We start from the raw sequence: 26,878 nt of genomic DNA, 5'->3' as shown, positions 1-26,878 counted from the left end.
CATCATAGGTTAAAGGGTGTTTCCAAATTGAGTTAAGTAGTTAAGTATAGGATTTGGCAAACGGATTATCTAACCCACTAAAAACGTATTTGGTTGGTTTAAGTTGGGTTTTGCCTTTTTTTTTCTTCTTAAATTAAATTAAATCCAATCCAATCTACTATTCAACAAGTTCACTTGAATTAAGTCACTTGTATCAAGATTTTGAAAAAAAAAAATTCAATTACAATTTTAAATATTAACTTAATTAAAAAATAACAACTTTTACAAAATGTTAATTCAAAACTTTAAGTAGGTCAATTAGTCAAGTTATAATAATTTATCTAAATTAATTTAACATAAAAAAAATACAATTTTCCATAACACAAATATAAAAACATGTCTCAAAGTGATCAGATTATATATATATATATATATATATATATATATATATATATATCCGTACAAAAAATTTATATAATGAAATGGAATTGTGAAATCAAATTCGTCACAACTATTAGTTATTGGATTAATCAACGATATGTATGGTTATTAGGTTCTCTCCATCAAAGCAATTCTTCCTCTATAAAGTTTATCAAGCTAGCTTAAGCCTAAAATGTTTATATTCAATATAAACTATTCATAATAATTTAAACTTGTATATTTTTAGCCTTGGAAAACCAGTTTTTGAAATATTTTATCTAAATTTTCATAGATTAATATTTAATTTCATTTTAGATAATTTAGCATAATACAACAACGTGGAGAATAATGGTATGGGAATGTGATGTGTGTGAAGTAGTGTAAAGAGACAATTTGATAAAGTGTAGCAGTGAATGAAGATAGGGTTATGTTCTGACACCATTTTTGCAGAAAATGTATATCCATTTGGTGGAAAAAAAAAACAACCATGGATGGAAAAAGAAGAAACATTAAAATACTACCAATTATTACCAATACACCAATTCTGCACATTCATTCACACAAAAGTTGACCAACTCACTATTATTTTCCACATTCATTGTTCATACTATATAATGTATAGATGACAAAAATATAACAAGAAATATATTATGTGCATCCCAAAGATTTTTTTTTGTCAGTAAAAAATATCATGTATAATCCCACTGACATGAGTTTTAATTGTTAAACTATGTGAGATTATGATTTATTTTATGGAGAACTAATTTAATTATATTTCATAAATTAAAAGTTCATTATTTAAAAGTTAGATTCAAGAATTATTTATATATTTTTATTTTAATTTAGTAAAAAAAGTTGATATAAAATTATGATAGACATTGTAAAATTAATAGTAATTTATTTTAACAATATTATGTTAGAAAAATTATGATGAATTGATTTTTAATCTTTAGAATTATATACAAAAATTGAAAAATAACTATTGTTTTGAAATTAATCATAAGTTAAATCCAATCTAAATATGTAGTTAAAGAAATATGGAAGTCTTGACTTTTTAAATTAAGCTCTTCTGTTCTTGAATTTTCATAAAATATTTAATGATAGTTTAATAGAAAAATAATATACAAGACAATATTTGTGAAAAAGGACTAAAACTTTTTAGATAACTAACATAAGTTGACACGAATCAGATCGTGCATTGTTTCTAGAAAATTTTAAATTAATATTAATGGGAGAATGGTATCTAAAAAGGTGTTCATAATTTTCATATTAAATGAGTAAGTAGGATTCTTTAACGACTATATTTTTACTAGGATTTTATTCGTTATTTTTTGTGTCTGAAAAACCATTTAATAGCAATAAAGATGGTGGGAATAAACGTAAACGTATATAAATGGATTTTTCAAGTTTAGCTTTAAGGCTTATGAACGAGTTTTTCAAACTTAAGCTTTGACTCTCTTTCTTCATTTTCTCAACAAAAAAAAAAATATTTTTTAAAAAAAGTATATAAAGCTCTATCTATATATTAATTTAATTATTCAAGAAATAAATTTAAAACTTTAAAGAAACTTATTTAAAAACACAACTTATTTAAGCAATCCTTTTAGTTACTGAAAGATTATATCTCAGAATGATAAAAAAATTTCAACTTGTCAAAAAATTTTAAAATTGTTATTTTTTATTCAGAATTTATTAAATATTATTTTTATTTTAACAATTCATGATTAATGCTTCCAAATTATTCAAAAAATTAAACGTATCAAATAGTTTCTTACTTTTTGATTTGTCAAATACTATAGTTTTTAGTATACACTTTTAATTCAACCCTAAACTAACTACCGACAGAATAATTATAGAAAGAGAAAATAAGAGAAATTCATATCCATCTTAAAAAAATAATAGTGTAATGAAATGGAAAGAAAAATATAAAAATATTATAATAAAATTATTGGAATGTGTAAAATGTATTATTTTTATAGTTGTTTACTATGCACTTTAAATTTCTTTAAAAACCCTTGTTTTTGAATTCCTTAACTTGATTAACAAAACCTCTAAAAATAAAAACAGAAAATGCAGAAAAAATTATTGTTATAGGTTATATCAGAGAATTACGAAAGTCCTAGTTAAGAAAAAAAACATAAAAAGAAAATAAAAATAGAAGGTTTAGGATTATACGTCTCAAAAATCCAAGGATGTTGTGTGCTGGTCTATTCCACCATCTAACACAGACATCTATCAAAGTTGTAGCTTTACATAATTTTTGTCTTCAAACTTCTTAGTTATCACATTCACATTTTCTCTCTCTTTCTCTTTCTCTCTCTCTGTCATCCACTAGCTGCTGATATTGATGTCTATGAGTCCATCAATAAATGCCAGTAAGTAAACCACCATGCACATTCCAACTCAACCTTTGAATAAAGGTGAAACACAGACTTTAACCTAAGACAAGAGGAGGATAGTAGTATCTAGGAAGTTTCACCATCCTTAGAGATTCCGAACTCCCAGAAAAAAAAAAGTTTTGGGATTTGAACCCCTTTCGAAGGAGAATCCACAAATCATGGCTCAAAATGGAAGTGGGGATAGAGTGGTGGATAATGGTTTTGAGTCAGTTGAGCATGTAGATGAACATGATCATGGACTGAGCCAAAAGGGTAGCTTCAAACTCAAAGAGGAAGAGGTTTCTGTGGAGAGGGTGTTCCAGCATCTTCTGGTGCCATCATGGAGGAACCAATTGACTCGGAGAGCCTTTGGGGTCAGCTTTTTACTCAGCATATTGTTCAGTTTCATTGTGATGAAGCTCAACCTCACCACTGGTATTATTCCTTCTCTGAATGTCTCTGCTGGCCTTCTGGGGTTCTTCTTTGTCAAGACTTGGACCAAGTTCTTGGAAAAATCTGGCATGTTGAGACAACCCTTCACAAGACAAGAGAACACTGTCATCCAAACCTGTGTTGTGGCTTCTTCTGGCATAGCCTTTAGCGGTACCTTCTTCTTTTCACTATGCCTTTTGTGGATTTGTTTACTGTTGCCATGGTGTTGATATCTATTGTTTTTTAAATGGTTAATTGTTGTGAGTTTTGACCCTTTCTGTTCCATGGGGTGGAAAGGGTTTTTTTTTTTTTTTTTTTTTCTTTTGGAAATTAACTATGAATTTATCAAACAGTTGGATTTTTGGTGCCTTTTCAGATTCAACAGTGTGCTAATTTGTGTGGGGATTTGGATTTGGTTAATTTCTCATGTTGATCTAGTCTGTAATCTGATTCCTCTGACAGAACATGGAATTACTTTCTCAGTGTTAAATTAAATCATTTCCTGATAAGTTTTCAAAGGAGAAAATCTTAGTAGTAATCACTTCAGTGGCTAATTGAATCAGTATAGAATCAACTGTGTTCTTTGTTTTTGGTTTTTTTTTTAGATTTCCTAACTTTGGAGTCAACTCCATCTGTTCCACTATTTTAATAAATCTGAAGAAACTTTTTTTCCAGAATGATATCATTAGTCCTCCCTCCCCCAGTCACAATCTGACTGTGAAAAGTATACTTTTCACTGTCAGACATGACCTTCTAGAATATGCTAACTGTGGAAAAGCCATGGATGACCGACAAAGGCATCAAATTTGTCCATGCTTTGAAAGATACTTTTTCTTTGTTTTGAAATTCAGCTTAATGACAATAAATTTGGAAACCTAGTTAATGTGATTGAATAAGTCTATCCTTCTACCATTTTCTACCGAATATAAGCAGAAATTCTTACTCACTTTTTCTCATCTTCCATCATTCTTTAAAAAAAGAAATTATCAATCTCGTATCATTAAATGGATTGCATCATATTTTGAAATGAAGCATAGCAAACTGTCAAATCTGGTTTAAATGTTGTGTTAGGTTTCTAGGAAAATTGGACTTCAGAACATACCGAAACTCTAGAGTGAGATGTTGATGTTATACAATACATGTGAAAGGAATCTTAGGTCCCATTAAGCTAAATTTCTTCAAAAGTACTTATAGGAGAAGATTAAATAAAATAAACTTCTCTTTTGGAGAAGCTAAAACAAAATGAACTTTTATTTATTAGTTTATATATAAACTAGTTTTACCTTGTGTGAGAAGTTTATTTCTTTCCCTTTCTTAACTTTTTTATAAATGTTTATGAAGAGATTTATCTACATAGAACTAAGTTTTTGTAATCTAGGAACACTTGTTTTTCATAGATATCATGATTAGCTCAGTTAAATGAAAATTTTCACTCTGTGATTGATTTATATGAACAGGAGGTTTCGGAAGTTACCTCTTTGGAATGAGTGAAGAAATAGCTGATCAATCCACTGATACAAGTGATTTTAAGGACCCAAGTTTAGGGTGGATTATAGCTTTTCTCTTTGTTGTTAGCTTTCTCGGCCTTTTCTCTGTTGTACCTCTCCGAAAGGTATGCCACTGGCACATTCTTGAAATATTGATTGCATTGTTCATTAATGTTCCATTTCATTCCTAATAAAAATTTGAAAATGAATCTCAGTGAGTAACTTCCATACAAAACTTTAATTTAGAAAACCTGCTCGGTTTCATTTTTTCAATCCTTATCACTTTATTGCGTTTGCAATTAAGTTATGGCTAAGTTATGCTTCTGTTATCTGTGTTAGATTATGATCATTGACTTCAAATTGACATATCCAAGTGGTACTGCAACTGCACATCTCATCAACAGCTTCCACACTCCTCAAGGAGCCAAACTTGCAAAGTAGGCACTGTCTTTGAATCAATGTTACTAGAAGTTACTGCATAAGATGTTAGACATCCAAACTAATTTACTCTTTCTTTTGTACTCTTCCAGGAAGCAAGTGAAAATGTTGGGAAAATTCTTCAGTATGAGTTTTTTGTGGGGCTTTTTTCAATGGTTTTATACAGCTACTGACCAGTGTGGATTTCAAGCCTTCCCTTCATTGGGGCTTAAAGCATATGAAAACAGGTATGCTGTTAGATCTTCATTCTAAAAGCAAGATACTTCAAATTTTGTTCTAATCCAGAATGGCTAATCACATCTCAACTTATTTGTAGGTTTTATTTTGATTTTTCTGCAATCTATGTTGGAGTTGGAATGATTTGCCCTTATATCATAAATATATCAGTGCTTCTTGGGGGAATTCTTTCTTGGGGAATAATGTGGCCTATCATAAAAACCAAAGAGGGTCATTGGTATGACAAAGGCCTTGGTGAAGGCAATCTTCATGGCATCCAAGGTTATAGGGTAAGTTCATTGATATAAAGCACCACAATCCCTTACATTCTTTCCAATGTCTATCAGTTAAACAAATTTACCTTGTACCTTGAATTCAGGTATTTATAGCCATTGCCTTGATCTTAGGAGATGGTTTATATAACTTTGTAAAAGTGATAACTCATACCCTCTGGGGGTTGTATCATCAAATCCGAGAGAGACAACGGGAGAATGTACTTCCAGTTGCAGATCAAGATTCCCCCTCAAATCCTGAGTTATCTTATGATGATCGCCGCCGCACCCAACTTTTCCTTAAAGATCAAATTCCCACATGGTTTGCAATTGCAGGTTATGTTGCTATTGCTGCCATCTCAACAGCCACACTGCCACACATCTTCCACCAGCTAAAATGGTACTACATAATTGTTATCTATCTGGTTGCTCCCACCTTAGCATTTTGCAATGCTTATGGTTGTGGACTAACTGACTGGTCCCTTGCATCCACTTATGGAAAGCTGGCCATCTTCACCATCGGAGCGTGGGCCGGTGCCACACGAGGTGGAGTTCTCGCCGGCCTAGCCGCCTGTGGAGTGATGATGAACATCGTTGCCACAGCCTCAGACCTGATGCAGGATTTTAAGACCGGCTACCTTACACTGGCTTCACCACGCTCCATGTTTGTGAGCCAACTAATCGGCACAACAATGGGTTGTGTGATTTCTCCTTCTGTGTTTTGGATTTTCTACAAAGCTTTTCCTGATCTTGGGAAGCCTACAAGTGAATATCCTGCCCCATATGCAATCATATACCGTAATATGGCCATATTGGGGGTGCAAGGTTTTGGCTCTCTACCAAAAAACTGCCTCTTGCTTTGTTGCATATTCTTTGCTGCAGCAGTTGTGATAAACTTGTTCAAAGATTTTCTTGGCAAGAAAGGGAAGTTTGTTCCACTTCCAATGGCCATGGCAATACCCTTCTACATAGGGCCATACTTTGCCATTGACATGTGTGTTGGAAGTCTTATATTGTATGTGTGGGAAAGGATTAACAAAGCTAAAGCAGATGCATTTGCACCAGCTGTGGCTTCTGGTTTGATATGTGGGGATGGAATATGGACTCTTCCTGCTTCAATACTTGCCCTTGCAGGAGTTAAGCCACCAATTTGTATGAGGTTCTTGTCCAGAGCAACAAATTCCAAGGTTGACACTTTCTTAGGGAGTTAAGGTCTTGTTTGGTGTCTTGTGAAAAGTGTCTGGTTTGTAAATCTGAAACATTGTGGTTTTAAACTTTTGCAGCCATATAGTTGATCAAAACAACAGTAGAAGGAAAAATTAGTGTGTATTTAAATGTCAGAAAGAAAGAGTATATGTTTAGATTGCATTTGTTTAATATGAAGCTCCCAAAACATGTCCATTTCGAATATGCTTCCTCTGAGCATGCCATGTTTTTTGTTATGTATCACCAAAGTTTTAAATTGGTGTTACAGTTGCAGTGTCATTGAGATGTTTAGTGTTGCAGAAAACTGCTGACAAATGTGGCAGAGACTCTAAAAATCTTAAGATTAGGTTATACATAAAATAATATCATTAATAAAGAGATTTTTATCAAAAATAACTATTGTTGATTATCTTTTAAAAGTTTGCCTATTACTTAGTGTTACGTGGATAACTTTCCTCTCCTTCTAAGTGCTAAGTGGTCTTTCCACTTGATGAGTTTTTGTTCTTTCAACTAATAACTAATTAACAATAACTCAAAAGATCGTTAGTGTGAAATGATTGCAATCTTGACTGAGTTTTGGTTTATCACAACTAGCATCTTCTATGGAAAGAAACCTCCACTGCATGATTTCATGAAATCCTTAAATTTTCATATATAAAATACTCAAACTTCAAAACTTTTATAAGAAAATTAGTGGAAAAATACTTTGTTGTGCAAAGTATTAACCAACTAGTCAATAATTAATTTTCATTGAAACCCTGCTTTCAATATGACAGATTTGCAACAAAAAAAAAGTTTTTAATAAATGATATTTTAACATTTTGCAGAATTTGTTATTTTAAAGGAATTAAATGTACATTATTGATAATTTGGGATGATCAGAATATGACCAAACTGACTTAATTAATTCCTTTACTATGGATGATAGAAGAATAGGAAAATTCATGGATTGTTGAGTTCCAATTACCTGAGTTTAATTTTACTCAAATAAAACCTTATCAGGTTTTGTTTTTATTTGACTAAAAGACGTGGCCATGAACCGCGATGCAACACCTTTTTTGAAGATGAACTATGCAGACAAACTTGACTTCTGGATCCTCTCCCTAATTGAGAATAATTTATTGTGATGCCATATAAGAACAATGCTAAAAATTGATGGGTTTCTGATTTAGGTAAGACACTGTTTATTAAACTTTGGCTTACTGAGGAAGTGACCATATTATTAAATTATTATATGAAGCTTTCAAAATGACATTTGAATAAAAGAGTCCATCTCCATTTTTTTTCAATTTTTTAACTCTTTGTGGACAATTATAGTTAACTCTTCAATGATTTGGGCAAAAGATAGAGCAAAGCACCATGATAAATTCATTTTTTCATGAACATGACATTAAAATAAAAGTAAACATACATGTGATACTAGCAGAAATAATTATATTAATACAACATATTTTATTTTCTTTAACATTGAAATCAATATATTTGTGTTTAACAACTTTCTAAAAAATATTCGCATTTTAACAAATTTTACTCATAATTTTTCAAAAAGTTTATTCTTAATTGATTCTTGATGGAAAAAAAAGAAACAAGGGTTATGAAGTGAGAAAATTGTGTACAAACTGAGGTCAGTCATCAATTCTAAAATCATTTCTTAATTCAAGTCAAGAACAGGGAACCAACCTGGTTCACTCATTCATTTTTTTATTCCCATCAAGTTCCTTTCAAAAGTCAATAAAACATGTGAGTTTGATTTTACATAGATTCTCCCTAATCACGTTAAAATAATTATGTGAATTTACTAATGACAAAAAATAATTTGTCAAAATCTACTCCTAATGACATCACTTTAAAATTGATTGGAATATTGATAATGTTAATTTTTACCATTATCCAAGCTATATTTCATTAGCAAAATCATCTCTTCCAAAGCATTTAACCTACTTAATCCTCAATTTTACCTTACTTTTGTAAATAAATACATTTTGGGTTACATTGATCTAAATATACCACTAATCCCCATTTTTGTGTCCTTTTTGTAGATGGGAAGCTTTATTCCAAAAATCTAGACTAATGAGTGACCCGGAATAGCAAAGAGAGAAGAAAAATGTCAACAGGAAGCGCCTGGCGACGCGAAGCCAGCGCCAGGCGGAACAGACCGCCAGCTACGCGCCAGCCAAGCGCCAGACAGGCGCTACTGTTAGTCACCGGCTGGCGGCACTTGGTTACCGCCGGGCGGTAGCGGGAAGACTTGCCCCCTGTTTGGTGGCTTGCGCCTGGCGGTGAGACCCTTCCACCAGGCGCCAGTGTTCGCTGATGTGGCAAGTTGGCTCCTTTTCTTCTGTTTTCGTGAGGGGAAAAGGATCTTGGACATTTTTGGAGCTCGAGCAACGCGATTTGGAGAGCTTGGAGGAGTGCTAGGGCTTGTGGGAACAGCTCCATCTTCCTCTTTGTATCTCTTTCTCTTCATTTTCCATTTTGTAAGCTTGAGCTCTCCATGACAATGGAGAGCTAAACCCATTTTTGTTGGGGTTAGATGTAGCCACTGAACTTTCATGTATTTTCGAATGGTTTGAATATATATATGCTTCTTCCATTAATTTCTAGTATCTTTGTTTATGCATTTAAAGCTTGCTTTGTTTTACCCATTCATTGCATGATATTTGGGTCATTAGGTATTGGAAAATATCTCTTGAAACCTTGAATTGGAACAAGATACCTAATGGAACTTGTATCTAGGAATGGAACTTGACCCATTAGTTGTCTTAAACCCTAATTTGTAAAGCGGGTTTGTTTATTTAGGGATTCAAGGAATTGACTCTAAATAAGGAAACCTAGGCTCATTCAACTAAGGGATTAGAGTTTGAGTAAACTTGTGGGTTGACATTAGTAATTAATGGAGAAGAGTTTTATTGCTTAATATACATGAGAGTGAAGTAGGTGAAGTCTAACTCCAACAATATCAATCCATTGCATTTCTAGTCTTTACCATTTCCTAGAGTCTTCAAATATCCAAGTTCAATTTTAATTATTTAGGCAAATGTAATTTCATACAAAAACCCCAAATTATGAATTTATTCATTAGTTTAAATTAGTCACTAATTACGCAAATATTTAGTATACACGAGTCTCTTGGGAAACGATATCCCGGTCTTACCGGTTACTACTTGCGCGACTTGGTACACTTGCCAAAGTCATAACAAATATATCAAATGACTCCCAACTGAGATAAAGAGTTAAATGACATCACTTTCAACAGTTATACATTAAACATATTTTATTCTCTCTTCCTGATAACCTCATGGTATTGGTATTATACCTATTCTCATAATTCTATCAAAACCATATGGTAGGCAAATCCAAGTTGTCACGCTCTTAGTGACAGAAATAAAGGGTATCATCACATCACTTGCATGACCTTGCCTTGTCATTTCTTGTGCCTGGCAACCGCAACTTAGATTATGGTCAAGCAGTCCAGTCTTCATCACTTCCATTATCCTAAAAAAAGAATATTATAAGCACAAAAGTTATATAGATAGGCCCATGCCTTTTATGAAACTATAAGATTGTGCAGGTACATGCATCCATGTGAGTAGAGGCATGTGTAAGGTTAGGAAAATACCTGTGAAGCATTTGAAAATTCTTCAATGTCATCATCATCTTCGTCCTACATTATCATGTAAATATGAAACTAGTGGTTCAAAGAGATCTGTAAAACTGATGCCAAGTTTCCTATTTGTTAAGATATTTCAGAGCATCAAGTGATCATATTGGGGTGATTGATGCTCATTCAAATTTCAGAGATACCAGATGAAAATATCAATGGAACTATATGGATACTTATACGCTTATGGCACAAACCAATGCCAGTCTAAAATTGGAATATCTCTGGTGAAACCAATGATACGTGAAAAAGGAAAAAATAAATAAAACGGAAGTATAGAATTATCAGGGGATGAAATTGAACAATGATATTGACTTCAATATTTGTACAAATCAGACCAGAAGTGATCCTAGAAGCCTATATTGAAGTACATAAGTTTAAATAGTGAAAGCAATTGCAAATAAACACTGAGAAGACAAATTAGTGCTACCAATTTTGAAAGCAAAGCTGATCCCTTGAAAAAATGGATAAAGGGTTGGAAAATTACTTCCCAATCAGTAGCCGGGTTAAAGAAGATTCAATCACTAAAAGCTATGGAGTTTCAAGAATGAGATTAAAAAAAAAAAAAAAAACCTTACATCGGATTGCTTTGTTTTCGCCTTGATATTCTTACCTGGAAAATTAACATGCATGGTAAGTTTGCAACAGCTTTAAATGGATATTGGTAGTTATATGAAAAAGAATGTAGCTGGATATAAATTATCTACAACATTTTGACAGACACTACAACAATTAGAAAATCATGAAATAATCCTTCGTTTCCTCCATTGATTTCATTATATGCTGGCAGAATCCCATCACAAAGCAAGCGTAATGATATATCAGTTCGACAGCATCAACCGGGCCCACGTCAAAATGAAACTCTAACTACAATACAAAGTCTTAAATCAATGATTATTTAAAATATTAATCTAGAACTTATCATTACTCGATCATTATATTGCTAACAAATTGATTATTTTTGTTGAACAAAGAATTTACTGAGAAAGAAGATAGCAAGAGACTAAGCACGTGAAACACGTATTACAATACAACAATAATCACATTGAAAGGCCTGCCAAAGACAACCTCTTAAAAAGACCTTTGGAGAACTCTGTTCAAAAGGTGGCAATAGACTAGCGAAATTTGTAACATTTCTTTCCAACCAAACAAATGCAAATTGAAAAGATTGCCAATTCTTTTAGCCTCTCTTTGGAACCAAAATCTCTTCCTTGGACAAATCCAACCTTCAATATTGCCTATGTTAAATATATGATTTGATTGGACGAAGCATATTAAAGATTGATGGGTCACTTTGGCATAGAGAAAGTCAATTCCGGAAAGTATATTCTAGCTTTACCATTATTTACTTTGGCACCTCCAGCAACCTACTAGTTGTTGACATGTTAATTAAGTCTTTCAAGAGTTCTTTTATTGATGACACTTGTAACAAGTTTGTCTCATATTGTAGTTCTTTTATTGATGACACTTGTAACAAGTTTGTCTCATATTGTCCATTACTTCCAACCTGAGAAGAGGGTCAAAGATATGATTTGATTATGTTAGAAATATGATTGATTACACTAAATAGGAAGATATGATTTGATTTTATAAATATTTTTCTATGAAATCATATTGTATCTCCCGATTTATTGTAATCAAATCATATCTTTAACATAATCAAATTATATCTCTAATACTCTTCCTCGAATCGGAGCATATGTACTATATGAAACGAGCCTGTTAAAAATAGTCACAAATCACAACAAATGCCGGAAAACAAAATCTACTTAGAAGACACCACGGCTGCTAAAAAGTAAAATTATCGGAGGGCACGACAACTACCAGAAAACAAAAATGCTCAAAGGACACGACAACAGCGGGAAAGCAAGAGAATGCTCGGAGGACACAGTAGCTACCAAAAAACAAAATGCGATGACTGACTGCTAGGGAGCAAACAATGCTCAGAGGGCATGATGACGGTTGGAGAACAAAAACAGTTATCACAAAGCAAGGCAATACTAGTGGTGGCATATTCCTGCCAGAACAAGCAAGCACACTAAAAATACTCGCCGAGAAAACATCTACGATGAACAATTATGCCACCTAGAAAAAGCTAGCCAGAAAAAAGTTGCAGACAGTGAACAGTGTATCCGTCATGAACAGTTTAAGAAGAAAAAAACAGAAACAGAACAACACACATGGTTTTTAAAAGCTTTACACCTCACAAGGAAAACACAAATTTTGGTTCCCTTCTCATTAGGCTCTTGATACCATGTTGAAAGGATTAGTGACAAAAATAGGTTATAGAAAATGATAAGACTCTTGTACCATGTTGAGAAGAGAAAAACTGAGAAGAACATGATAAATTTGAAGTGTTGTATTAACACGAGTATTATAATTTATAATGAAGAAAAGATACAACAATAAGGAACAAAATCAATATGTAATAATGGAAAGATTTTTCTATCAAATCATACCTTCCTATTTAATGTAATCAAATGATGTCTCTAACAGCTGATAAATTTAATGAGTTATCATTAGAAGACATGTAGTAAAAAGGAAGAATACTCACCAGTAGTTTTGTCCTTGGCCTTTCTTCCCCTTTTCTTGGGTCCTTCATCCTACAACAATAGGCAATAACTCAGCATGTATCCTATTTCAATATGAAATGATTATAACCAATTAAGGAAGATTCTTATTCCCAGTTGAGGAGGAGAAAGGGACTCAATAAATTCAGAAAAAAGAAAATTCAACCAGATCAATCTTTCGTTTTGAACAAGCAGGCTGCAACTTTTGGCCAGAAGCTGAAAAACACCAATAATTTTTGTTATTCAATTATCATAATATTGCCTGTGATAATGTAAAAGAAACTAGGAAAGTAAAACCTTTTGATGATGGAGATTTCCTTGAATTTCTTGTAGTCTTCTGAAAAATATAAGATTTTTGTAAGAATCAATTTGACCAGTGTTTAGCCATACCAGGCATGATATATATGATTCAGAACAGTTTATATTAAAAAGGTAAAATCATTTAAAATTAGGGTCTCCTAAGTCATGAAGAAGTACTTCGTAGATTTAGATAACCATGAACCATTTTTCTATTCTTAGAAAGGTTTAATCAAAGAGATCACATAAATAACAATAGCTCAGTCAATGATGCGAAAGTTATTATTTTGCATAATCACAGCCATTTGATAACAGGTGTTGTTTAACAAATTTGGGACAGAATGGGAAGATTCCCAAAGCAACATAAGTTGCAAAATGCCAGTGGCTCAACCCAAGCTCTTAATTTAAGTTTCAAAGTTTACAAGAGATTATTAAAAGCAGCATTTATAAACCATGCCAGACAGTGGACTGGCAATACTTCTGGTTCTGGTTCAACCATTTAAATTGCTTGGTTGAACTGGATGAAGAGCCATAGAAACAATCCTCATGCAACAACGTATGTGCGTGTGTATTGGATGGTTTAGCCACTCAAAGTTCATTCTTTTTAAATACTTCCATCTAGCACATCTTGAATGCAGAGCAAACAGCTCTTTTATCCAAGAAAATCTAAAAGCAAACCAGATTGTGTAAATCAGCGAGTTCAACCAGTTATTATTGACAGGTTTTGGCCAGTCCAAAGTGGACCCAATCTTGAACTCGGCTAACCATAACTGACCACGTGTTGGCTTCACAAACAAACTAACATTCTGTTCAGACTTTACTTAAAACAAATAAGCAGGAAACCAACCCCACCCATTCCCACTTTGAAGCACTGCGCACTGATATGTATATATATTGCAACATAAGCTGTGAGGCCAGATATTCCAAAAATGGAAAAGTACCAGTTTGTACCGATAAATGTTTGACATTCCTAGATTCCTATCATACCCAACCATTATCCTCCAATTTCCTACTATGATTTTATAAATTTACGCATGTTTGACATTCCTATCCAAGGATTATCATCAAATTTTCCATTATGTATTTAGAAATTTAAAACATTTGGAATACAAATCCAATACTTTAAATAGGAATCAAATTATGTTAGATCTATCTTTTCCTCTATACCCTTAAGGCTATATCAAATATTAAGCAATTATATGGATCCAATACTTCATTTGAACAGGACTAATATTTTGTGGCATTCTAGCATGTGTTGGAAAAATATATTAATAATTCTTGAACATATTAAAATGGGGGAGATATTGTGATACGACCAAAGTAAAGACATCTAACTATTAGCTCTTTTGTTATGATTAACAGGGGTGTAAGCAGGTTGCACCGAACTCTGAGAAACCGCCCAACTCAACTACATTTTTGTGACTTAGGTTGGTTTTATTTAGTACACCCAATTAGAATTGGGATAGGTAAGAGGTTCATGAATTTCAAACTCGATGAACTTGACCCAACCTAACCACATAAAAAATATTGAATAAAAAGCATTATTTATATAATAATTTTATATTTTATCATGATTATTATAAGTATTGTCGAAATATTTTAGGAAACTTTAGATTTTATTCCTAGTGGTTATATACTGCAAATTGCTCTCATATATCATTGATGTGAGATCTCTAAAATATCTTCTCATGTTGAAGTATATAATCTCGGACGTGGAACTAGATATTTGAGGTGGTATGATAGTGGAGGACGCTATAGGCCCAACGAACAATAAACCTAACTAGGATATGCTCTAAATGACTTTGATCCTATTTTAAGAAGTGGACTTTAAGCACAACTCAACCTCTACTGCAGCAAAAGATGGAAGATAAAGTGGATTAGAGATGATTCTAGTGGTTTGGATCAGCTGATTTGTGAAGAAAAAAAGAAAAGGGACCAGATGAAATCCTTTTTCCCACCAATGAGTAAAGATTTGCATGCATATAATCGATTGCATAATCGATCATGTGCACAAAATATGTATTTTGTTGTCTTTTTCGTGTACATAATCAATCATGTGTGGTTTTTTTTCCATTTTTCTATTATAATAATAATAATAATAATAAATAATATTAAAAGCAGTAAAAATATTAATAACAAATAAAATCATCTCACTTTCCTTTCTAATTTTCTTCCATTTTATCCTTTTCCACTCCCTAACTTTCTACCACCTCATCCAGAGTGTAAGGTTTATCAAATATTGGCAATGCATCAAAAAATCATCAGTTCATATTGAATGCATTTATATTAATCTCAGTCCCACCGATATCTATACCCAGAATAATTACAATGCCCCAATATAGTAAGTAGGTACGTCATTGAATCTTAAAAATAACAGTAAAACTATATCAAAAGGAGAAAGCATTTGAAGAATGTTGGACCCCATGGTAAAAAGCAGGATTTCAGTTTAAACCTCCAATACAAGATCAAATAGTATCGTAGCCTAATGACTAGCAAGAGATCAAAATAACCCATCCCATAGATAGTAAACATACAACTTCAAAGCATCATCACACATCTTATATGCTATTTTACCATAATTTTAGTACGTTTATATTATGAAATAAGAGGAACCTAATATTGACTTGTAAGGTACTGGTACAGCTAACTAGGTGTGGGTGAAGAAAGAAAAAGAATGTAAGACAGTGTAAATCTTAGCTATGACACTCTTGGAAAGAATTCCTCCAGAGGAAAGTATAAGATACAACTCAGGGAAATTTGAGAGACCTCTATCCCCAGAACAAACTCCAATTGCAAGTTACAACAGAGTTGGGTCTCTCTAACTCAGCCCCTTCGGACCTTCTACAGAGGAATTTATTAACTGGGGGACTAATGCATGCATACAAATATTATATATTTATAAAATGAATAAGGGATGAACAAACAATTTAACATTGTTCTTCGAAGCTAGTAGTGCTGGGTCTGATTCAAACAGTTTCAAAAGCTTACATTTTCTTCCACTTTCTTGAATAATGTGGATATAGTAGCCTGGACAAGTGAACCACGATTACTGGACTTAACTTTAGTAGATGCACTGACTGAAGCAGATTGAGACACAGACTCATTATTTTCCTGTTTGAGTGGATGTACCGGTGCATCATCCTCATTATCAAGGTCAAAAACTACAGTTTTTTTCTGTATCTGTGAATTAAGGAATATAAAATACAAACTCAATGATAATATAAAATATATTAAGATCAATCGACTTACCAATTCCAGGTGGCCAGGTGATCAAAAGGAAAACTAAAGTTGAACACAACCATCCAACCAACTATTAAAGCATATGGGCTAGTTTGGTATAGCCTTGGAAATGATATCAAAATACAAGGACGAGGTTTATATAATTGCTTGAAAAAACGCATATAAGATTTTTCACCCACAATTTTAAGGGTATACTAGACTGAATAAGGATATTTGAGCTATTATGATTGTTTACAGCAGTATCAACTTCTTCCACTTTCTCTTCATGATCAGAAAGGTCAGGGCTGTTTTCACCAGAATCATCACCGGACGAAATCTCAGCAAATCTGGTCCAACAAAAGAACTAAATCAATAGAAATTTCAGTCAAGATTTGCTACAAGTTTTACTCGTGTCAGATATTAGAATGATCAAACAAAAACAGAAACTGAATTTTTGGGCAAATAATGCTTGCTTAACATAACACAGCAATGCTTCTTGTAACTTTGTAGCTGGAAATTGCACAGGTTGCGTAAATCAATATAGAAGAGGCTAATACTTATATGATTTTCCTGCAGTTCTTGTTGAGTGCCGGGATGGACCCGATTCCTTTATATCTTCTAAATTTATTTCACTCTCAGACAATTCATTTTCAGAGGGTGTCTTTGGTGACTCTGGTTCTGCATGTTGAATCCTGGTTCTAGGAACCCCTTGATTGACTACAGAAGCTGCACCTGCACCGGCACCCCCTTTAAAGTCATATTCAGCTTGATGACCCTGAAATAGATCATTTGCAGAGTAGATAACAAAAATGGACTCCATTTTCTCTTCAGGCCAAACAAGGAAAACAAGAGTTGCTTCTTTTGATCAGACAACTATTCTATTGTAACAACTTCTAACCTCATAGAATTCCTTAGGAAAATCCAGTTTGGCTTCTTCAGGGTTTTCCTCTTTCTTCCCAATCCACCATGCATCCGAAAATACAATCTAATAAAATCAAGATATTTCTGATGAGGAACATACGTACCCAAAAGGTGCAATTCTAGAAGATACAAATTAGTAAATGAAGAAGAAAAAGGAAATGCATAAAATTTTTATTCTTATACCTACAAGAAGTCAAAAGAAGACACAAAAAGGGAAGAATACATGTTTTGATAGATATATAGACACAATTATATTTCAAAAGAGAAATGGATCCGCTATGAACATTAACTCTAATATCATAAATGCAGGAATTAAAACTGCGTTATGCATGAAATGTGAATTATGACAGCACTAACTCAAGTTTGTTTTTAAAAAGTCAATGCATTTTTTCATCCATCATCCATAATATGAATTCTTTGGAGCCCCTGCCTTCAGATATCAAGAATGTAACAAGAAAGAAAGTATGCTTACTATACCCCAATTACCCAATATAAAATTATGAAATGAAAAGGGTATGATAGGCCAGTATGCACAAGGAACTTCTTTGACTAAGCATTTATAAGTTTCCTTGTAATTAAACAATAATCAATGTCTAAAAAGAAAAAAAAAAAAAAAAAAAGCAACCAGGGAGGATAAAAAAACCAACCATGTTATCAAAATAGTCCTCACACATTACACTCTTTCCACCTTTAGGGAACTGTAGAGTCAAGTATCTGTTCTTTGGATATACAATGGTCCCAAATAGCTTCATTTGACCCTGAAAAGTGAAAGTGAAAATGCATCTTGTCAGTTACCAATACAAAACACAGTACCAAATCAAAAGTCTTAAAATGCTCCAAAATTTGAAAGAAAAAATGATAGATGTATAAAAGAAGACACTTCCTCTCTTGATTTCCACTCTCATCAACAAGATTTTCACCCAACCGGTTATCAATAATAATGATGCTGAACCAGACTTGTGAACTACAACAACTAGCCACTTAAGTTCAGCTGAGTTAGTCAGATGCAATGCAATAAGATATGAGAGGCAAGAAACTAGGGCCGGGTAAGAACTTGTAGGTCAAGGCAGCTACACCCAAGTGAAGAGAATGCATGAGGTGAGTCTTGGTGAGAATTAAGAGATGATAGAGGGAAGGAGGGGATGAGGTAATTTGTATCTAAAGTATACACTCTTCTGTCTAACTTTTCTCTTAAATTCTTCCTACTCTACTTATTACTACTTTTCCTTAGATCGTTGAGTATTCTATGTCTGATAACATTCGTCTGTTATTAGTCCCGGATCATGTTATGGTTTCAGTCGATACAGTCACTAATAGCAAGAACAATGATTGGTAGAGCCCTTAAAACTTTACTAAGGTTTTCTTTAAAGGTTGTCCTTAACTTCTGCTTATGAGCTGCCATTAGCATACACCAAATCCACTATGACTAACAGTCATTCAAGCATATAAGCTTCATGTTCACAGGTTCTTTATAAATCCCCTTCCTTAACATTTCTCCAAATAAGCCCATCAAGACCAAGAGAAGACCAAAGCAACAGTTGAAACAAGCAGAGTTACACTTGAAATCATGTTTAGTTTGAGAAAATGTTCACTTCGTTTATTTTCTATCTTCACTTTTTATTACAAAAATACAACTCAGATTTCACTTTATTTTTGTTTCCAAATGTTCATATAGCAAATAGTAAAAAAGATCCTCGCTTAAACTTTTTATTGTTTCCTGTCTTCACTGTTTCCCAAAATAAAACACATTCTATCAAACTAAACGAGACCCAAATTACATTAAGTAAAAAAACAATTCCAGATTCCTCAACCCAGTTCCTGAAACGCAAAACCAAGCCAACCCCAACTTGTATTCAAAATCAAAAACACCAGATCAAAAACCCACCTGGGGGAAATCGAGGTAGAGAACAGGGTTTTTGGTTCCCAAATCCTTAAGGTCACCGATCTTGCCACCAGCAAGGGGAGCAATTAGCCCCGGGAAAGAGAAGAGATACCTGCTGCTCTTCCTATGAGACTTCTTGATGATGTCTTTGCCGTGGTGCTTGGCCACGACGGAGGAAGGTTTGAGTAGAACGGAACTGCTAGCAGGGGTCTCCGAGAGAATGTTGTTGGAAAAGGCCAAGGATTTGAGCTTCTTGCGCTCCAACGTTTCTGGGTTTATGACTTCAGTGTCTTCTTCTTCCTTCTTCTTAGCCTTCCCTCGCGCCATTAAAGGGTCAAGTTCGTTCGCTTCTTCAGTGGTCTCTTCTGCCTCTGCTCCTGCTATGCTCTGTTACACGCGGGAACAGGGGAACTTCGTTTTTGGTGGGTGTATTCCTGCGCAAGAACAAATTGCACATTTTATTTTATTTTGTTTAATCGATATTTTGTTCTTTTGAAAAGAAAAAAAAAATTCTTGAAACATGTTTTTCATGTAACTTCTAATAAAATAATTTAGTTAAATAAGTATAGTTATGGATAGGTTTTAGTTTAGAATCGAAAAAATATTACTAAAATGTTAATTTATAATTACATAAACTATTTTAGCTAATAATAAAATAATAAAAAAAGTTATTTATGCTCTTATGTTTGCTTTTGGCACGAGGACAGACTAACTCTTTTACTTTCACGAAGTAGAAATCATCTGTGCTAAGGACATGTTCGTTTGTATGTATTGTCCTGTAGAGAATGCTTTGTGAGGGTGGATTTTAAAAAAATTTATTTTCTCATGATACGATTTGAAAAGAAAAGTAGAAATGAATTTGCGAGATTAGTCTGAAAGTTCATCACTTCATTTTGCAAGGATTTAAGAAAATAATATATTATTTTACATTTATACCCTCTTTCAATTTTATATAAATATATATTTATTTTAATTATTAATTATAATATACTATTATTATTTTATTAATTATTATATATATATATTTTATTTATTATTATAATTTATTATATATATATATATAATAAATTATAATAATATAATATATATATATAATTAATAATATAATAATCATTAATAATTAAAATATTATTTAAAATATAATAATTCATATATTTATATATAACAACTAATAATATATAAATATATATTTATTTTTTTTATTTTAAGATTTCATATAATTTAAATATTTTATTTAATTTGTATTAATTAATTATAGTTATTTTTATAATATTAAATTACAAAATTATATTTTTATTAAGGGTATTTTAGTAATTTTTTAATTTTATCTATTTTTACAATTAATTTTATCTATCACATCAATCAAATCTTTCACTAACTTTTATAAAACTTATCTTCAAATCTACTCACTTTACTTTCTAAATCCACTCAAAAAAACACAAAAATTCATCTATCCAATTTACACAAATCCATCTTCAAACTCTCTCCCATATCCACTCCTTCAAGTGAACACACCCTAAAGGATTTGAGAGAAAATTAAATATTCTCGTCTTTCTATAAATGAAGAGATGAGGAGAGAAAATAGTTTGGCATCTATATTTTTACTTCACTACAAAATTCTTTTCTTAAATTTTAATAGTAATAATATTATTGTGAAATTAAAACTATTAAAAAAAGTAATGATAATAATAAAAAATTATAATTAAATGTGATACCCCTCTTTCTTAATTTCCTAAAAACAAAAACATTGCTTCTATTCCTTCTCACTTTCTCAACTTCTATGCAACCCAACCTTTTCCCAACCTTTCTTCTTTGTTGCTACCATCTCACTGTTTCAACCTTTCCATATTCAAAATATGGAAGAACCAACCAACAGGACCCTCAGCAGTTTCCTCCCTCAGCTTCCATTCTCCTAAGTAGGTTTTATCTCTAAATTGAGTTAATTCCAGCTAGAATTCACTAGTCAATCTTTGAATTATGGGTCTGATCGTGTTATTCTTCATCTTCCATGTCTTGATGATGGATCCTCTTAGGTTAAACGGAAGGATTCTGCTACCTTGCTATTCATTGACTCCACCAATCTAATTCTTGGCAAAAAGGTAAGGGAAGCTAACTCTTCGCCCAATTTTCGTAGGAGATGTGTTCATGAGTGATAGAATTGCCTGATTATGTTTTTAATCTGTGTTTGGAATTGCCTGTGTGTGAATTTGAGTGTTGGATGATTTTGGGCGAGACTGCATGTGAAGAACAGATGAGTAATCCTGGTAATTTCGCTCAGGCGAGCAGCTATCGCCTGAGCGAAAATACCAGAAGATTACCTCTGTCACTGCGCAAAATCTCACCTAGGCGAGCTGGAGTCGCCTGAGCGAGATAACTTCTCGTCTAGGCGAGCCAGTTTAGCCTGAGCGAGAGTTCGCCCAGGATTATCATTTTGCCACTATAAGAGGTCTCGCCTAGGCGAGAGCAACTCGCCTAAGCGAGACAAACTCTCTAGCTTAGGCGAGACCCTCTAGCTTGAGCGAGATTCACTACAGAATTGAGTTTCTTCCCTGTTTTTGATTAATTGCAGCTGTATTAATTGAATTGATGTGATAATGGTTAGTCTTGTATGTGACTCTTATGCATGATAGTCAGTGTGATGATATTGTGTGGAATTGGTATGTATGAATATGTGTTGGAGTTAGGATCTCAAGGGAAATTCTAAGGAAGATGGTTTTAGTAAATGTAAGGACATGATAACTGTAACATACCTCCAGGAATATTACTTGGAAAAATAATAATAAAAGGAAAACATACTCATATTCATTAAACATAATTTCTCAAAAAGGTAGGAAATTTAAAACTTCAGTTATATCTTACATCACACATGATTTAAAATTTATCACAGACCACTCATAGTTTTAAAACATAATAAAAACATTTAACAGAAATCTTCTTGAAACATCCCATAGACCCCTCTCCGTGCCTATGTAGCTCCTGGCTCACCTGCATCAGTATCTGCTCCCGGAAAAAATTTATCCGATCATCGCCACACACACAAACAGATAGGGTGAGCTATGCATATATAATGAATAAATATGAGAAACCCATACCCAAAAAAATTTCATAATCATTTATATTTAAACCTTTCAATTCCCTCTCACTCAAGATCCATTATGAGTGACATGCACATGCTCTTGGTCTCGGGATTTCTTGTGCTCCCACGAACCTTTCCGCTCGTGGTCAAACCTACGAACCTAACTCGTTCGTAGTCCTACCCTACGGACCTCCCCGTCCGTAGTCAAACCATCCGAACCTCACCCGCTCGGACCATGACACGCATGCAATCACCATACTATGGACCTCCCCGCCCATAGCAGCACCAGGACTAACTTGTCCATTATCCCATCATGCGGTCCCAACTCATCACGAACCTCCCCGCTCGTAACCTCATCCGAACACATCCCGGACCCACTAAGAACTTAGTCCTTAAAGCTCAAAGGTTAGCACAACAACCTGCCGCAACAGAAAATAAAACACCGACACTGCCTAGGCAATTGTCAAGTGGAACAACTTCACTGACCGCCTGGCACCACACTCAGCGCTGCTAGGCGCCAGGTTACAGGTACCAAATCAGAAACAACCTCACTTCGCCTGGCGGTAACAAACAACCCGTCAGGCGCCACACATCCACACAACAATACAAGCATCGAATCTCGCCTGGCGAGACCAACCACTAAGGCCAGGCGCTGGCCTAAGGAAGTCCAGAATTTAGAATACTCATTTACAAAACAATGTCAACGTTACTAACCGACACCTATTACAGTTTTATCAATAATTTTCTCTACAGATGTCTAATTGAGGTGATTCCTTTTTGGTTAGAAACTGGACTTCCATATCTTTAATTTGACTACCAAACCACTATTTTTGGAGGTCTAAGCTATTGGCAATTTAAAAACGAAAATCAGGGATCCTCCAGCGTTTTTCCAGCTTTCCCGTCCCGACGTCTGCTCACTGTTTTGATCGTTACGTTTTCCATAGACATCCAAATGAGTTGATTCTTGTTGGGTTGGAAACTAGACTTCCGTAGCTTTAATTTGACTATTCATACGAAATTTTTTAACGTTCGAACAAAGAGCAGTCCTCATTGTAAAGTGACGAAAAAGTTTAGTTTAATCAAAACTTTAAAATAATTGAATTTGTTTATTCTAGATTTGGTTGCCACCACGAATCCTATGAAGAGAATTCCATTAGTTTGACTTTACTTTCATTCAAAAAGGTACTGACGCATTGTTTACAAAGAAAAGAAAAAAATGAAAGATTGGCTATACATTTAAGGTGGTATGCCTAAAACATAAGGCATGGAAACAAAATGTCGTGTGGGTCCGTATCTTCTCTTACTCTTGCATTATCACATTGCTAAGAGACCAAAGCTGCACCCCATACCCTTTGCATGCCCGTGGGCCCCTCCCCAAAATAACACCACCTTAACCAAACCATGGGAAGAATAAAGAACCCTTGTATTCATGTGATATCTAATAAAAAAGAAATCTTGGTCCCACCTGGACACTATACAAAGACAAAATCTAATCCCCAATCTAGATATAGGCTACGTCCCCATAAGGTCTCCACTCCAAAAGCATCGCAAAACCATTTCTCTATTGGTATGAAGCTATAATAACAGTATAACTACATCACTTGTATATGCGCATATTCAACGTCGCACCATACCGAACAATTGGAAATATACTGCACGACCCATCACTATAGACAACCCCACAATTTGAGAGGTTTGACACCCTTCATGCTAGGTGACTGCAGACGTTTTCCTGGTGTCAAAGCTCATCCTCACACAACACTACAAAACTCGAAATCAGGAAACTCGACCATCGATCAAACTTATTCCACGTTTTAACCGCGTACATGAAGAGAAATGAAAAGAACACAACATTTATCACCCCCTCATCGGGAAAACCGCGTTCATCACGCAGCAACCCAGACCCAACGGTTACTGTCCCAAAACAGACCGTAAAGAGACCCAACTTGGCCCATGTCACAAACGATTCCACATAGGGAAATTTTAAACATCACGCCAAGCAGAAAGGGATAAAATCATAATAATCACAAGAATAGGGTCACCAAGCAGATTCAATACTACGGAAATCACATTCTTTATTGCTTGATTATCACAGTCAGACTCTCTCAAATCACATACAACAAGCATCAAGAGAATAAAGGACAAATAAAGATTTAAAGACACAATTTGCAGCTCCCCTAACCTGGAACTAAGCTTCCAAGGAGTTCCTTCAATGGTGGTCTAATTTTCAGGTCTCCCTCTCTTCCACACTTTTCTGCACTGCATTTTTTTTTCAGACTTCCCTTCCCATTTTTATGCAAATTATCCGAAAGATTTCACTTCAATTGGAATTTGGTTATTCACCATGTACGAGGATTCCCGCTAAGCATCCATGGCTGAATGGTTAAAGCGCCCAACTCATAATTGGCGAATTCGTAGGTTCAATTCCTACTGGATGCACGCCAATGGGACCCTCCCTCCAAAAAGTCTATCGGATTTTTGTTCAAGAATGAAATCTTATTGGAACTGTCCAGTTCACCCTTTGGAACCATATCACATCCTCGATAGGATGAAATAGGATGAATTGAGACGGTATTTTGTAAGTACATAATTATCTTGAATAAATTCACTATTTCTTTCTTTTCCGATCGCCTGGAAAAAGCAAGATGTTTCTTTTGTTCTTTTTTCAACAATTTCTGATCTCTAGTAGACCTATCAGTAGGATTCGAACCCAGATGAAGTTCTGACCATCTGTCAGAGAAAAAAGAACGAGTGAGGCTCATCAATGCCACCCCCATCTATGCCTAGGTTCTGAATATAATAAAATAATAAAAAAATAATAAAATAATAAGAAAATGTGGAAATTAAACTTCTTTGGCCAAGGTTCGAAGTAAGGACCATAGGTTTCCCCCTCTCACGTTCCAACCACTTAGCCATTCCACTTTTATTTCTAAATATGTGTATACAATAAAATATAAATTATAGTTCCGTTTTCTCTTACTTAAAAGAAAACATTAAAACTCACACAATTTACATACATAGGACTTGAACCCAAGTCCTCACACACAACCCCAAAGTACTCTCACCACTTGAGCTAATACTTTGCTACGTCATGTTAGTCCAATTAACGCTATTGATTTCTTCCCAGATATAAATTAAATATTCATTCTTTATTTGAATTTTTTCTCGGGTCTTACAATGACTCATATTGGTGACATCCTGACGCTCTTAGTAACTATTAAGACTCATGTAGAGTATGATGGATTACGTCGGGGGGAGTAGCAGGAGGTTCTGGTCTATGGACCCGATCCGTCATAGACGTGAAGGGGCTTACCTTGGGAGTGGTTGGATGAATACCCCTTGTGCCCAAAACTCTGCAGAGTTTGGGAACTATCACAAGTGCAAGCCACCGAGAGCTCCAATGTCACTTACATAATCCGGATATCAAGTCTAGAATGGTGTTATGGTGTTATGATTGCGATAAATTGGATGATTCTGATAATTGTGTGATTAACTCTGATTAATGCCTAACTATCAAAATTATTGGTTCAAGTTAGCTTACCCTTCTTGCATGTTGTGTGTTCTATGTGTCTTCTATTTTTGCAATGATCGTCCTTATTGAATGACGTGAGCATATATAGGTGCAGGTGAGGATACACCACTCCTGAACAGGAGTTGAGTGGATTCCAGGACGTTCTCAGCAATAGTGGTCATCTATTATTCCTCATAAATGCTTAGGGTGTTTTATAACCCTTTTGTTTAGTATGTATAGACAATATATGTATAGTTATTTTAGGATGATTGTATTGTACTTTATACTGGTCTGTTCCTATCAACTGCTTTTGAATTATTAAAAATTTAATGTTTTGTTTAATAGTATAACAACTATGAAAACATAATGTTACATTAAATGTTCTGGATAATTAATAATAATAATTATTATTATATTATAATAATAATAATTACAATTTTTTAATATTAATTTTAACAATTTTTTAATATTAATTTTAACTATAGGATAAAATTGAAATCTAACCATTATATCTATTTAAACATTTTTGTTATGTATTAGGAACATTATATCATTTTAGAATTTTATCTTTAAATCTCTTTGATTTTACTTTTTCATCCTCAAAAAAAACAACTTTATTTTTTCTTGTATATTCTCTTACGAATTTTATCTTTAAATCTCTTTGATTTTACTTTTTCATCCTTAAAAAAAACAACTTTATTTTTTCTTGTATATTCTCTCAAATTCATTCTTTTTTTCCTCACGTTCATCTTTGAAAACATTGTTTGCTCAAATATTAAACTGACAGGTTAAAAAACGTGTATAAAATGAAATAAGAAAGATACTAAAATCACTATTAAGAGTAATAAACTTTTTGTAAATTTATTAAAAATAAATTTGATAATAGGTTCAATTGTTTAAACTATTTTTTTAG

The 26,878-nt window shown here is 33.6% G+C and overlaps 2 protein-coding genes and 1 non-coding gene across 4 annotated transcripts; 2 read left to right on the top strand and 1 right to left on the bottom strand.

The window, feature by feature from the left end:
- Window positions 1-2,648: 2,648 nt before the first annotated feature.
- Window positions 2,649-7,030, top strand: LOC114181768 (probable metal-nicotianamine transporter YSL7). The gene is made up of 6 exons (XM_028068316.1): window positions 2,649-3,380; window positions 4,667-4,821; window positions 5,036-5,133; window positions 5,227-5,361; window positions 5,451-5,640; window positions 5,730-7,030. The coding sequence occupies exons 1-6, from the start codon at window positions 2,957-2,959 to the stop codon at window positions 6,831-6,833; spliced, it is 2,106 nt and encodes a 701-aa protein (XP_027924117.1). The 5' UTR covers window positions 2,649-2,956; the 3' UTR covers window positions 6,834-7,030.
- Window positions 7,031-10,019: 2,989 nt separating this feature from the next.
- LOC114182365 (DNA-binding protein RHL1) lies at window positions 10,020-19,831 on the bottom strand. Of its 2 annotated transcripts, XM_028069235.1 has the most exons (12): window positions 19,382-19,831; window positions 18,144-18,254; window positions 17,474-17,560; window positions 17,133-17,350; window positions 16,810-16,922; window positions 16,345-16,532; window positions 13,357-13,396; window positions 13,226-13,275; window positions 13,044-13,092; window positions 11,068-11,102; window positions 10,448-10,492; window positions 10,020-10,323 (listed from the first exon to the last, which is right to left on the bottom strand). In XM_028069235.1, the coding sequence occupies exons 1-12, from the start codon at window positions 19,703-19,705 to the stop codon at window positions 10,291-10,293; spliced, it is 1,293 nt and encodes a 430-aa protein (XP_027925036.1). In that variant the 5' UTR covers window positions 19,706-19,831; the 3' UTR covers window positions 10,020-10,290. The 2 variants fall into 2 exon arrangements, with proteins under 2 accessions (XP_027925036.1, XP_027925037.1); XM_028069236.1 differs by lacking the exon at window positions 11,068-11,102.
- Window positions 19,832-24,819: 4,988 nt separating this feature from the next.
- TRNAM-CAU lies at window positions 24,820-24,893 on the top strand. Its single transcript has one exon. It is a non-coding gene; the product is annotated as a tRNA-Met (tRNA).
- Window positions 24,894-26,878: the final 1,985 nt, after the last annotated feature.

This window comes from Vigna unguiculata, chromosome 4 (genome assembly GCF_004118075.2).
Source record: "Vigna unguiculata cultivar IT97K-499-35 chromosome 4, ASM411807v1, whole genome shotgun sequence".
Lineage (NCBI taxonomy): Eukaryota > Viridiplantae > Streptophyta > Magnoliopsida > Fabales > Fabaceae > Vigna > Vigna unguiculata.
This window is presented reverse-complemented; position numbering and strand designations above follow the sequence as displayed.